Genomic DNA, 13628 nt, shown 5'->3' with positions numbered 1-13628 from the left:
TTACTGTTTACCCAGAGTCAGAGAGGCCGTTTTGAACATTTTCTCCATTTGTCCAGGCCATTTGTGTTTTCCTGTTGCAAAGAGATGTGGACCCGGAAGGCACCCTTCCATCCGGGCATCAGGCAACCTATGGTTCAGGCCCAGGCAACCTGACCAGGGCAAGGCCCCTGGGCCTCAGTTTCCCTTATACTAAATGTGGGGTCAATTAGCTTGTCCCTAAGGTCATTCAGAGTGGGATATCCTTGGTTTTTTTTTTTTAAGTTTTATTTATTTATTTGAAAGGCCGAGTTACAGAGAGAAGGGGAGAGATACAGAATGAGATCTTCATCCGCTGGTTCACTCCCTAAATGGTTGCACCAGCCTGGACTGGGCCAGGCAGAATCCAGGAGTCAGGAACTGCAGCCAGGTATCCCTCATGGGTGGCAGGGGCCCAGGCACTTTCCCAGGCACATTAGCAGGGAGCTGGATCAGAAGTGGAGCAGCCAGGATTCAAGCAGGTGCCTATATGGGATGCCGGCACTGCAGGCGGTAGTTAACCTGCTGTGCCCCACTGCCGGCCCTGGCATCTCCATCTTTTAAACCCGCGCCCTCTAGGCCCTGTGGGTGGATATCTGCATCCTACAACTTCATCATCAAAGCCTTAAACCAGAGAGTGAGCATTTAGCCTAACGGTTATAACACCCGTGTCCCATATCAGAGTGCCTGAGCTGAGTCCCAGCTCTGTCTCCTGACTGCGGCTTCCTGCCAGTGCACATGCAGGAAGGCAGGGGTGACGGCTCAAGTCAGTGGGTTCCTGGCACTCGTGTGAGAGACCAGGGTTGCATTCCTGGCTCCTGCCTTCAGCCTGTGCCCAGCCGGCTTTTGCGGAGTGAACCAGAGGATAGGAGCTCTCTCCGTCTGTCTCTCTGCCTCTCAAATCAATAATACATTTTTAAAGAAAGCCTGGAACTATGGCTGAAGCTGTGTAGGTGGGATCTGATGGGGGGCAGCTTAGGAGAGCCAGGTGGGAAGCGGTCCTGGGAAAGTCTGCTGGGGTCCGGGGCTCCTCTGTTCAGACACGAGGCCAACCTGTATCATTCGTGAAACAACCGAAGACGACAGAGGTCCCCCCCCCGCCGGCACCTGAGAACAGTGGGCTGCTCTCCAGGGAATGACAAGTCTGGCTCTTTGACCGCACAGCCGTAGCTTGCTGGGACAATTTTCGTTTGCATGTCACAATTTCTGGGGCTCTCTCCCTCCTCGGCCACCCATAACCTTTCAGCTAGAAGCCACCTCTTCTGCCTTTATTCGCACCATCTGTGGGACAAAGGCACTGGACGGATAGAAACCCACATGAGGGACGCTGGCAAGGACAGCTCGGACTCACTGAATCGAACAATGAATGCCCAGAAATTGCGAGGAATTGACTTTGGCACAGCAGGGCTGGAAGGTGTTTAGAAATCATTGTTGGGGCCAGAGTTGTGGTGTAGCGAGTTAAACTGCCACCTGTGATGCTAGCATACCATACAGGCTCTGGTTCGAGTCCCAGCTGCTCTACTTCTGTCTGATCCAGCTCCCTGCTAATGTGCCTGGGAAAGCAGTGGAAGATGGCCCAAGTGCTTGGGCCCCAGCACCCACGTGAGAGGCCCAGAAGAAGCTCCTGGCTCCTGGCTTCAGCCTGGCCCAGCCTTGGTCATTGCAGCCATCTGGGAAGTGAACCAGCAGATGGAAGATCACTCTGTTTCTCTTCCCCCTCACCCGTAACTCTTTCAAATAAACAGATAACTCTTTTTTTAAAAAAGAAATCTGCATTCACCCATTTATTTCCAGTCTTACTAACACACAAAAGTGATTGTCCTTTGCCCCCACCTGTTTGTGGGTCCAGTGCCCAAGGGAAAGCCACAACACAAGGCCAACATCTGTGGGTGTGTTCTAGGCAGGTCCGCATGATCAGTCCAATTCTCAAAATACCCAGGAGACCCCGGTGGGAGTTTTTCCTCCTTGCTCCATTAGTGTGGTAAGTGCCTCACATACGAACAGAAGCACCCTGAGAGGGGCAGGGCTCGACCACACGCCGGGGAGCCCGGGGTGCTCCTCCAGCAGCCGGACTCCGGCTCTGTCCTTCTCCCAGCCTCCTCAAGCTCAGCTTCCTGACTATTTCATGCCAGTTTCAGCTGAAACCTTTCTACCTTGCGGCTGGAAGACCCACGGCCCTCATCTGCGAAGCGCCTCAGTCTGCACCCCCGCCCTGCTCTGGGAACCCCCGTGTTGAGGACAGGGCTCCCCAGGATGTGGAGGCCCCTTTTTCATCCTGCTTCAAGGGCCTTTGTGTCCCTGCCTCTGAAGGGCATGAAGAGAGAAATCATTCATTCATTCACATACCAGAAAAGACTGCAGAATGTTAGGCCTTTACATAGTATACATAGTACTACAGTGGAGGGTAGAGGGGTTGGGTTGGGGTTTTTTTTACCCTTGGAAGGGAAGAGATGGAGAGGAAGCAATGAAGGAGCAAGTCAGAGCCTTGCCATTTAAATTGTTTTAATTTAAATGAGAAAATGATCATTTGTGAGCCAGAGAGCAAGGATGGGAAGGCGGAGAGGGAGAGCTCCCGCTGGGTCACCCCCCAGTGCTGCGCCAGGCTGAAGCCAGGAGCTGGGAACTCGAGCCAAGTCTCCAGGTGAGGCAGGGCCCCGATTCCTGGGTCATTCATTCCCGCTGCCTCCTCGGGTCTGCATTGTCTGGAAGCTGGGGTCAGGAGCCAGAGCTGGGGCTTGATCCATGCACTCCAAGGTGGGATGTGGGAGTTTTAGCCGATGTTAAACCACCAGGCCCACCACCTAGATCTTGAAACTAGATCCCCATCACCTTGAGGGCCAAGTCCAAGGTCCTCAGCACAACACGTGAAAGCTGACTGTGATATGTGGCCTCTGACTAAGACAGCCTTGCTTCTCTCCTCCCGAGCTCCCTACAACTGCCTCCTTCCTCTTCTTCCTCCCCTGGCTGACTCCTCCTCATCCTTTCTGATTCCAGCCACACCCCATCCAGGAAGCCCTCCCTGTGACCCCTGTCCAGATCCTGTCTTCCTGCTCTCCTGCTACCTGGGGCTGCTCAACAGCATGGGCACTGACCCAGTCCTGGCACAGAGAACGCCAAACCTCAGCAGCTCGAATTATGGCGATGGGAAGCCCTGGGACACAAACAGCTGACTTTGCAGGAGGAGAGGAAATGGGCACCTCTCAGCAGGCTCCCTCCTTCCAGCTGGGGACCCACCTGGGGGGGGATTCCCTGCCTGGGGGAGGATTCCCTGCCTGGGGGGGACTCCCTGCCTCCGAGGGGCACAGGGAAGACAAACGAGGTGAGCTTTGTAGAGTCACTTCGGCTGCAACGTGAAATATGAAGGCCAATAGTGAACGGGCAAGGGCTGCGGCTTGCACCGGGCATCTGGATGCTGGGCCAGGCGCTGCCGCGACCGCCGACCACAGAGGCAGCCATTCTGCCTTGGCTTTGCACTGCGCACAGCAAGGGGGTGGCAAGCCTGCTGCCGGCACGGGAGGACGTGGTGCGCCCCGTCAGGAGGAGCACACAGCCGAAGGCTCTGGCAGTCTGACGTTCCACAGGGGACTGCTGGGGCACGCGGCGGGCGGCTCAGGGCCATGATTCCCTCTCCAAGAAAAAGCCACGGAGACAAATCATGGGAGGTGGCAGGGGGCAGTACTAACTGCTTAATTTGTTCCTTTATTTTAAAAGCATCAGACGGGCACCATAGGATTAGCACGAGAATGGCCTTGGTGCTGAAGAGAATTTGCCCCTCTGCCTCGATGATGATGGTGATGGTGATGATACAGCAGGACCTGCAGCTCATACATTCAAGGAGCAACAGCAAAATGACGTGACGCCTGAGACTTTCATTTTATTTGATTCCCCACCACCATCACCCCAAGACAACCCTCAACAGCCCAGTTTCTGCAGCAAATTCCCAAACTGCATGCGAACCGATAGATGAAGCCAGAGCTCCCGTCTGGGGGTACAACAAACCAAGAACCAAGAACCGGCTCCTCCTAAGAAGTCACAGGTCCCAGTGGCCACTGTGGATGCCAGAGGCGAGTTCCCAGCCTGGGGCGGGGGGAGAGGGGGCGGTTTCTGATCTCCAGCGATTGTAAGAGACCATTGCCATGACCCTCAAGGCAGCGGCCAGTAGGGGGAGAGCCGTAGCTGCTCGGGTTGATTCCCCTGAGCACAAACCCAAGTATGCACAGTGCGCACCCAAACCTCAGCCCCACCTTCGCTGCGGCAAGGGCGTGTGCGCCCTTTGTCTGGTGCCCCCCCACCCCACCCCCAGACACACGAGTGATACCAGGCAGCCCCCCAGGCTCCATTTTCACGAATTCATCACAACGGCATTTGAAAACACTTTGTCTTGTCTGCGGCTCCCGCTCAGGATCTCATCCAGGGCTCACAGCTGCATTCTGTGGTAGGCGAGTCCGGGATCATCTCCTCTGCTTTAGCCTTGGGAGCGAAGCAGATCCTATTGTGGCTGATTTTCAGTATGTGATGGAAGACAGAAAATAGTAGGAGCGAGGGGACCCTTGCTAGCTTGTGCTCTTCCTCTCTCTTCCATCCTTCCACGGTGTGTGTGTGCATGTGTGTGCACGCGTGTGCGTGCATGCATGTGTGTGTGCTGTCTAAAGCCAGCAATGCGGCTGCATCTTCTGCCTTAAAACCTGTGCAATGAGCAGTTAGCAAGAGTCTAACCTCACATCAAGTCAGTGTTCCCGGGTGCCTGCCACCCGCACTGAGCACTTCATTTAGAGCTGATGACAGAGGGCAGGGGGCGGGTGGAAAGGAAAGTGTCTGCCTCATGGATGGCAAGCGGGTTGTAGAAAAATAGGCTTCACTCGGAGAAAAGTGAGACGTTGGGATTTTCAATCCCTCGGGATGGCATGGGCCGTGGGAATGTGCATTTGCAGTTGGCCTTCATGGAGCCCAGGGCTTCTGGGGCAACTCCCCTGTGGGAGGAGCTTCAGCCACACCTCTGCACTTCATCCAGCACCCACACTTAGCCCTCGGAGTGCATCACCAATGGTCACCGCCTTGGAAGGCACAGGGCGCGCACGCATCCCAGAGTCTTGTCTTTCAAAGCATGAACTATGCCTCTCTGCTCTTTCTCTTTTCTATCAAGAGTAAATCTGAAGAGATACCTGATGGAAGGAAAATTTAGGCCACCTCGGGGGAAGCCCCTAGCATCTCCAGCTTAATTCTGCTCTCCAGCTCCAGAGAGCTTGCTTTCCTATCCAGGCAAACTCCAGCTGTGTGTGTGTGCACGCGTGTGTACGAGGTGGGGACGCAAACCAGAGTACTGTCAATATCAATCCCACACAACTCTTTTATCTTAGCAGTTCCTTCGTTGAGTCATTAGCAGTGAGTTAAGTAACTTCTTGACTAACCACCTCCAGTCTCCCGTATCACACATTGCTGGATGGTGTTCAGAAGAAACCCCAAGGCGGGGGCGGTGCTGTTTTACAGCTGGTAAAGCCACCACCTGCGATGCCAGCACCCCATATGGGTGCCGGTTCTTGTCCTGGCTGCTGCACTTCTAATCCAGCTCCATGCTAATGGCCTGGGAAAGCAGTGAAAAGTGGCCCAAATGCTTGAGCCCCTACCACCCACATGGGAGAGCAGGAAGAAGCTCCTGGCTCCTGGCTTCAGTCTGGCCAAGCCCTGGCTGTTACAGCCATCTGGGGTGTAAACCAGCAGATGGAAGATTCTCTCTCTCTCTCTGTCTCTCTCTCTCTCTGTCTCTCTCTCTCTCTGTCTCTCTCTCTCTGCAACTCTGACTTTCAAATAAACAAATACAACTCTTAAAAAAACCCGTCTTTTTTTTTTAAAGGAGAGGGGGCCAGCGCTGTGGCTCACTTGGTTAATCCTCCACCTACGGCGCCGGCATCCCATATGGGCGCCAGGTTCTAGTCCCGGTTGCTCCTCTTCCAGTCTAGCTCTCTGCTGTGGCCTGGGAGTGCAGTGGAGGATGGCCCAAGTGCTTGGGCCCTGCACCTGCATGGGAGACCAGGGGGAAGCACCTGGCTCCTGGCTTCAGATCGGTGAAGCGCCGGCCGTAGCGGCCATTTTGGGGGTGAACCAATGGAAGGAAGACCTTTCTCTCTGTCTCTGTCTCTCTCTGTCTAACTCTGCCTGTCAAATTTAAAAAAAAAAAAAAAAAAAAAAAAAAGGAGAAAACCCAGGGACCACTTCTAGCCTTTGGCTAAGATCAAGTGTAAAAGAAAATCCAAGGAGCTGCCTGGCTGGTTCTGCTTTCCGGCCATTTCTGATAACCCTAAACCGGGAGTGATGGCGAGCCCCATAAGGTCAAAAGGGCAGGACAATGACCTGGAAAACCAAGCAAGGCTGTCGTCATTGTCGAAAGGGGCCATATGGAGTATCTGGGACAAACGCCTCTGGTCACATGGTGACACTGCAGGGGCTCCCCGGCTGCCTTCTGGCTCCTGGGGGAGTGCTCTTTCGGGGGGCAAAGCGTGAGGCATTGGAGTCTGCTGGTGGCTCAGAAATGGGGAGAAGAGAGGGATTCCACAGGATTCCACACTTGAGGGTGAGTCTGAGGAAGGGTGCACGGCTGTGCAACTCGGCCCTGGAGTCACTGTTCATGGTGCAGCAGCTCTCCCATACTGCACCCTCCCCACCCGGCAGCCACGTGCCAAGCGTGTACCTTTTCTTTTCTCTTTTTATTTTTTGACAGGCAGAGTGGACAGTGAGAGAGAGAGACAGAGAGAAAGGTCTTCCTTTGCCGTTGGTTCACCCTCCAATGACCGCCGTGGCCGGCGCGCTGTGGCCAGCGCATCGCGCTGATCCGAAGCCAGGAGCCAGGTGCTTCTCCTGGTCTCCCATGGGGTGCGGGGCCCAAGCACTTGGGCCATCCTCCACTGCACTCCCTGGCCACAGTCCTGGCCACAGTAGAGAGCTGGCCTGGAAGAGGGGCAACCGGGACAGAATCCGGCGCCCCGACCGGGACTAGAACCCGGTGTGCCGGCGCCACTAGGTGGAGGATTAGCCTAGTGAGCCGCGGCGCCGGCCCATAGCGTGTACCTTTCCACAGCCACTCTCTGAGTGCGCGCGCCCATCCCCACGCTTCGGGTCACACGGCCACCAAGCAGGGAGCCTGGGACGCAAATCCAGGAGCCCCAGCGAGTCAGCAGAGCGGGATCTCTGTGCGAATCGCTCTCCATGGGCATCAGATGGGCAACGAGGGTCGGGTGAGCTCGTACACAGGTGACGCTAAGTCTCCACTGCAAAACTTATGAACGAATGCTGAGACTGCTCATTTGTGGTTGGCCGCCCCAGCACCAGGAAAACGCTATCCCCAGCTTCCTTTCGGGAGCCGCCCCTTCCTCAGTGTTAGCTGAGCGAGTTGAGGGGGAAGGATGCCACGGTTGCTCCACAGTGGATGAGCACAGCCGTGTCTTGGCCACGGTGATGGGCTCAGGAGAGGCCTGTGACCCAGTGAGGCCCATCAATTCTCAGAAAGTGCCACTGGGGACTTCCGAGAAAGCGGCTTTATGCTCTTCCGAGAGCCCCACCCCGTGAGACGTTCTCTCTTCCCTTTGTCCCAACCAAGGTCAAACTCCAGGAGTCACTGGCAGCCATCTTGCAACTTGAGCGCAGCCCACATTACGCACGGCGGAGGGGAGAAATGGAAAGTGGCGATCGGTGAGCCACCAGGAGAGGCCTTGTCTGAAGCCAGACCAACCTTTGAACTATCAGTTGGCTGCGATCATAAATTCGCCTTATTTTTTAAGGCCATTTTGAGTTGGGGTCTTCTGTGACTTGAAGCGTAAATGTTTTAAATGGATACAAAGCGGTGGGGCTGTAGCAGGCACGGTGGGCGTTTTCTTAGGCGGGCAGAAGCTCTGATCGCTCTGCCCACTGGCTGCTCTCCCTCCGCAGCCGGTCCTGATGTCTCCACTCCTTCTTTGCCACGGAGATCATTAGGAACGGCCCCTCTTTAGAGTGCAAAAATATGCTGAGAGCGAGGAGAGGAAAAAAATGAGAATGTCTTCAGCAGGTCATAAACAACTCCCCACGCCTACTTAAAGTTTAAGGACTGCTTTAATACTCCATGCTTAATTGCTAATTGAGAATTTAGAAATCAAAAATGCCAACTTTGCCTTCGATGAGATGGAAAATTATGCTGCCGTGGAAGGTAGCGTGATGTAAAACAGGCGACATTACTGAGGCACACAAATGTTTTTGGTATGTAAAATTGCTTTGTAAAATATTTGCTCCATCTGCTGAAAGCGGCAAAGACAATTTTCCCTTGATAGCTAATGGCCCATTTCGGCTGTGTGGCAAGTGACTCGCTGCGCTGGTGGCTCTCATTAAGTAGAATGGTGAGAACGCGGTATATAATTCCATCCTTACGCGGCGTTATCCAAGCTCGCTGCTTCTGGGGGGCACTCTGCCCCTCATTCGCCAGGCCTCCACGCGACTCCAGACAGGCTTTGTCCAACTGAGGCCCATATGCTGCACTTGCAGGCCGGCGCTCGGCGCCCCGGCGCCCCGCACGCACGGCCCACAGAGGTCCCTTCCCTCCCGACTCCCCAGCACTCGCGCTGCTGCTTCTTTCTTCCCCCTCGCCACAGGGGGCCCTGGCTTCCTCCCCAGGCTCATCCTGCCGAGCGCGCTGCATGCCGGGGCTTTCAATAGATAAAGATTAAGCGCCTCTTGAAATTCCTAATTGAACGGTGCACATTCACAAAAGCAGGAGAAATTCTTTCCCGGGATGAAACGGAGGCCCCCACGGGCGCAGCCCTGGGCTCTCGCGTGCAAGGGCGGTCTGTGATCTCCCTCTTTAAAGGAATTGTTCACGTTACTCTCTGAATTACTCCAACATCTGTTAAAGTAGGAACAATGAAAAATAAATACAGCAATCCAGGGCGGGTAAAAAAAAAAAATAAGCAGAATATGCTCATGTTTGGGGAACGATATTAAAGAGTAGTTACAGCAGCAAGTGTGGCTGGGGTTTCAAAAATATTTAACATTGGAAACATGGTTTTAAAGGAAATTATACTAACATCTAAGCGGCATCGAGTGAAGAAATGCACATGGTTGTTGTACAGATCGTGCAGTATCTTAAAGCACACAGCTTTAAAAGCCACCGTGAGTGGAAGTAGCCGTAATTATTATTACTGGTAATAGGTTTCTTTCTTTCCAGTTGGAGCAAACAGCGCTGGCTGAGAAAATTGCACATGCTGATGAAAGCTCTTTAATTGAAAATTAAAAACAAAAGGAAGCACATGTGCCCTTTGGACTAGCTTCGGGAGCCTATCGGGAAATGGCGTGTTTTAATTTCGCAGTAAAGGAATGGCCCGGCGACTCGTCCTGGCGGTGCCTCCTCGCGCTCTGCACACGCACGCCCGGGTGGAGCTGGGCTCCCCCGCACAGGCTCTGTGCGGGGCCCGGCACCCGCACCGCGGGGCCCAGTCCTCTCCAGGGCGCGCCAGTCCCTTCCAGATCCCCGCGGCCGCCCTGCGCCTTCCCGCAAAACAGTGTCCACAAGAGAACCCCGACAGGGCCCATCCTGGACGTGCGAACGCCATCCCGTTCCCGTCCGTCTCATCTTCTGCTTTATTCCTGCCTGCCACGCTGTTACGGCGAGAAACTGGCAGTTAAATTCAATTGATTCGGAATATTCGGGAGCCATCTGGCCGCCAACCGTGGCGCGGGGGCGGCGCGAGCGCTCGCCTCTCCCGCGGTCCCCAGATGGCGGGGGGAGCGTTTAAACCTCCTTTTCCTTGCCTCGTACAATAGACCTTGGCACCATTTCAACTGTTTACTCCGGTAATTAACAGCTCTGATGCCACAACAATTACAAACTCCTGCGCCCGCACCACAATAATGCTATGAATTAGTGAGAGCTAACGGCTGGGAGGTAGAGCGTCTCCAGACTGCAAGATCTGTGCATTTTTAGAATAAAATAAAAGGTACAAACAGCACGCTTGCAGTAGACAATGATTACCTAGTAATTAGTTTACACAAAGCTTCCTATTTAATGGCAAAACGCTGTAATTAACGTGTGACAGAAAATCAAAAGGTACTTTGTAAGCATATGAAAAATTAACACTGCAGGCCCATAGCTTTATGTACTGATTAGAAGCATATTAAATCAATAGGACACACAAACCAACAGCTTGTATGGCTGATTATTATAGGTCCTCCGAAGGGGTGCCCCGGCTTTCATGTAACTCGGGGAAGCAATTTCCCCTCTCCTGTCATCTTCCTCCTCGGGCACAGAGAGAGCCCTCCAACCCAGCCGCCGCAGCTTCTGGAAATAACCGTTGAGCTGCAAGAACACAGAGATTCGAAGTCGTTCTCGGAGATGAGGAGAGAGATGTAAATGATCAGGACTTTCGGAGGAAAGCAGCAGGCGTGCTGCTGCGCTAATCAGAGAAGACACCGGCTGGAACCGGAAAAGGAAGCCCCTAGCCTCCATCTGGGGGGTGGGCATCACCCCGACTTTATCAAGCCTCTCTCTCCAACCCGCAGAAGGGGCCGAACACATGATGTTGTTCGCTGTTTTCAGACTCTAAGCAGCCAGGCGGCCACCAGGCTTCCTTTTAATACAGGCTGGGATGGATCACAGGGTGGGGACAATTGAATCAGCCTTCTACACTGTCAACAGCCGCAGTCCTAGAGTGATAATCGATGCCTACCATGATACTCAGGAAGCCTATGGAAGACCCGCAAGCACTTCTAAACCACCAAAGATCAAACTCCAGGTACCTGCCCAGTGTTATTTACGCCGTGTTACACTGCAACCTAATGGTGATATTTATAATGATAACGTCTAGCGCTGCTTGAAGCCCTTATGTGCGAAATCACTGCTAGCCAATGCACAGGATTCTCGCATTTAGCTCTCATCACCTCCGCATGAGACAGGTACTTACCTCCACTGATAGATGAAGACGTGGCTTGGAGAGCTGAAGTGATTTGCCTACCGTCACCCCCTCCCTAGTAAGCAGGGAAATCTACCCTAGTTTTGCCTGGACTATGGAATCCCATGAAGGCAAACTCCCTCTTAGCTACGTTGCATGTTCTCTGAAGAGCTCAACCATTCAGAGTAGCCCATTCCAACACTGCGTAACAGGGAGTCTGGAACAGTAGACGGATGGAAATAAAAACAAGGCCAAACCAAGTATCTTGTTGCTTTTGCAAAAAAAAAAAAAAAAAAAAAAAAAAGCAGGGTTTGAAATGCCAGCCATATTTTTAATGGTGTCGCTGAGAGTGAAGAGAGATGTTGGAACTTCACGGGTTCACCAGTGTATGACCATGGTGTTTCATGTTAGTGTATTACATGGAGAAAGGCACTGAAAGCTGGTCGTCCCCAGTCAGGACCCCGGGTGACACAGGGACCCCGCCCCCCGTCATCAGCCACATGCGTGAACAGGTGTGTGAAGCGGCTGGGTTGCTGGTGCTGAGTCCTGGGGATCCCTGGGCAGCGCCGGCCCTCGGCTGCCCTGAGGTGTGTGTGGGGAGGCTTCCCACGCCTCCCAGCGCTGCTAGGAGGAGGAAGACGTGTGAGAGGTGGGGGCTGCTGTGTTTCCCACGTCTCCATGCAAAGCAGGAAACCGGCAGCAAAGGCAGCACACGGCCCGGGTCACAAAGGCAAGGACGCCGAGGGAGAAGCCTGGTTTGGGATTTTCAAGTAAGAGGCCTTTTCCAAATGAACTCGGTTTGGGATGGCAAACACGTCAGACTAGGAGGAGTCAGACATGGGTTCAAAGCCAATGACAATAACTTCTTAGCTACGTGAGCCTGAGCGGGTCCCTTCACTCCCCAAGGATCAGCTTCACGGATAAACAGAGACAACACCTTCCTTGTTAAAACAGCTGCGCATGTGAAGCACTAAAAACCGAGTTCTTCCGGGTGTGAACGGGACAATTCACGAAATGTGCATGGCACCACACCTGGCACCCAGGAAGTATGCCACCTAGCAGCAAGTGCCAGTGTTATTAAGAAATACAAGGAGGACTGGCGCTGTGGCGTAGTGGGTAAAGCCGCCGCCTACAGTGCTGGCATCCCACACGGGCGCCAGTTCGTGTCCTGGCTGCTCCTCTTCCCATCCAGCTCCCGCCTATGGCCTGGGAAAGCAGTGAAAGATGGTCCAAGTGCTTGGGCCCCTGTGGCCGCGTGGGAAACCTGGAGGAAGCTCCTGGCTCCTGGCTTTGGATCGGCTCAGCTCTGGCCATTGCAGCTAGTTAAGAGAGTGAACCAGTGGATGGAAGACCTTTCTCTCTGTCTCTCTCTCTCTGTCTGTAACTCTACTTCTCAAATAAATGAATAAAATCTTAAAAAAAAGAGAATGAAATAAAAGGAAATGTCAAAACCTTACCAGTGTATTCCTGGATCTACAAAATGCTCAATTTCATGTATATTACATGTACATATGATAGTCTGCTACTATTATATAAGCTAATTGAAAAGTCATGATTTTAAGATAAAATATATAAAGCAAAGAGTATGATTTAATGATTAGGAAGGATGAGACCATAAATTTTTGCCTTTTAAAAAAATGCATGCTTCTAAAAAAAGTTTTATTTATTTTTATAGAGTGAGAGACAGAGCAGTGGGGGTGGGGAGAGATTCTTCCATTGGCTGGTTCACTCCCCAAATGCCTACAACAGCTAGAACTGGGCCAAGCCAAAGCCAAGAGCCCTGGACTCCATCCCCGTCTCCCTCGTGGGTGAGCCATCACCTGAGGGTGTGCATGAGCAGGAAGCTGGATCAGAAGTGCCGGAGCCCGCAACTGAACCTGGCACTCCGATAAGGGATGTGGGCATCCCGAGCAGCGACTTAAGCCCTGGGACAAAAGCTGGTCCCTGGATTTTTTTTTTTTCTTAGCTGAGAAAATCTAGATTTTTCTTAACGCCGAGATGTTGTGGTTTTGATATGAAATGCAAACATGTAATAAGCACATAAAAAAAAAAAGGATGTGCTTTGCTAGAATCAACCAACAGCAGTCATAAGATGCGTTTTTGCTTCCAAATGAGAGTGCAAGCAGTTCAGAATCTCCAAAGCTGGTAAGGTTGCGGTGAAGCTCAGGTGCTTATTTGCTGCTGGCTGCTGTGGGAATTGGAGTTACCTTCTCAGAAATATGGTCACGGGTAACAAGAGCCACAAAGCAAGCTATCCTGGATCCTTCTCCTAAGGAAATTATTCAACTGAAGGAAAAGGAGGTGTATACCAAAACTAAAAAGAAAAACAAATCTTTTCTCCCTCTTCTTTCTTCCCCACCAAAAACAGAAGGCTGGGGTGGAGGAGGCCGGCGGTGTGCTGCAATGGGTTCCGTTGCTGCTTTCAAGGCCAGCGTCCCATCTGAGCAACAGTTGCAGTCCTGGCTGCTCTGCTTCTGACCCGGCTCCCTGCTAACGCACTGGGAAGTCAGAGGAAGATGGCCCAAGTGCCTGCTAGGCCCCTGCACCCACGTGGGAGACCCAGCTGGAGTTCCTGGCTTCTGGCTTCAGCGTGGCCCCAGGCCTGGCTGTTACAGGCATTTGGGGAGTGAGCCAGAGGACGGAAGATCTCTTTTTCTCTTTGTCCTTCTATCACTCTGCCTTTCAAATGAATAAAGAAATCTTAAA

General features: G+C 52.9%; 1 protein-coding gene across 4 annotated transcripts in view; it reads right to left on the bottom strand.

Annotated features, from left to right (window-relative positions):
* The window catches only part of IQCH (IQ motif containing H), a 232755-nt gene that overhangs the window by 69988 nt on the left and 149139 nt on the right, over positions 1 to 13628 (bottom strand). Inside the window, exon 16 of one of the 4 annotated variants that reach the window (XM_008268852.4) lies at positions 6969 to 8881. The exons of the other annotated variants lie outside the window; for them this stretch is intronic. Coding sequence (XP_008267074.2) covers positions 8870 to 8881 — 12 coding nt within the window. The 3' untranslated portion in view covers positions 6969 to 8869. Of the gene's footprint in view, positions 1 to 6968; positions 8882 to 13628 lie in introns of those variants that run through there. 4 annotated transcript variants of the gene reach the window in all.

This window comes from Oryctolagus cuniculus, chromosome 12 (genome assembly GCF_964237555.1).
Source record: "Oryctolagus cuniculus chromosome 12, mOryCun1.1, whole genome shotgun sequence".
NCBI classification, from domain to species: Eukaryota; Metazoa; Chordata; class Mammalia; order Lagomorpha; family Leporidae; genus Oryctolagus; species Oryctolagus cuniculus.
This window is presented reverse-complemented; position numbering and strand designations above follow the sequence as displayed.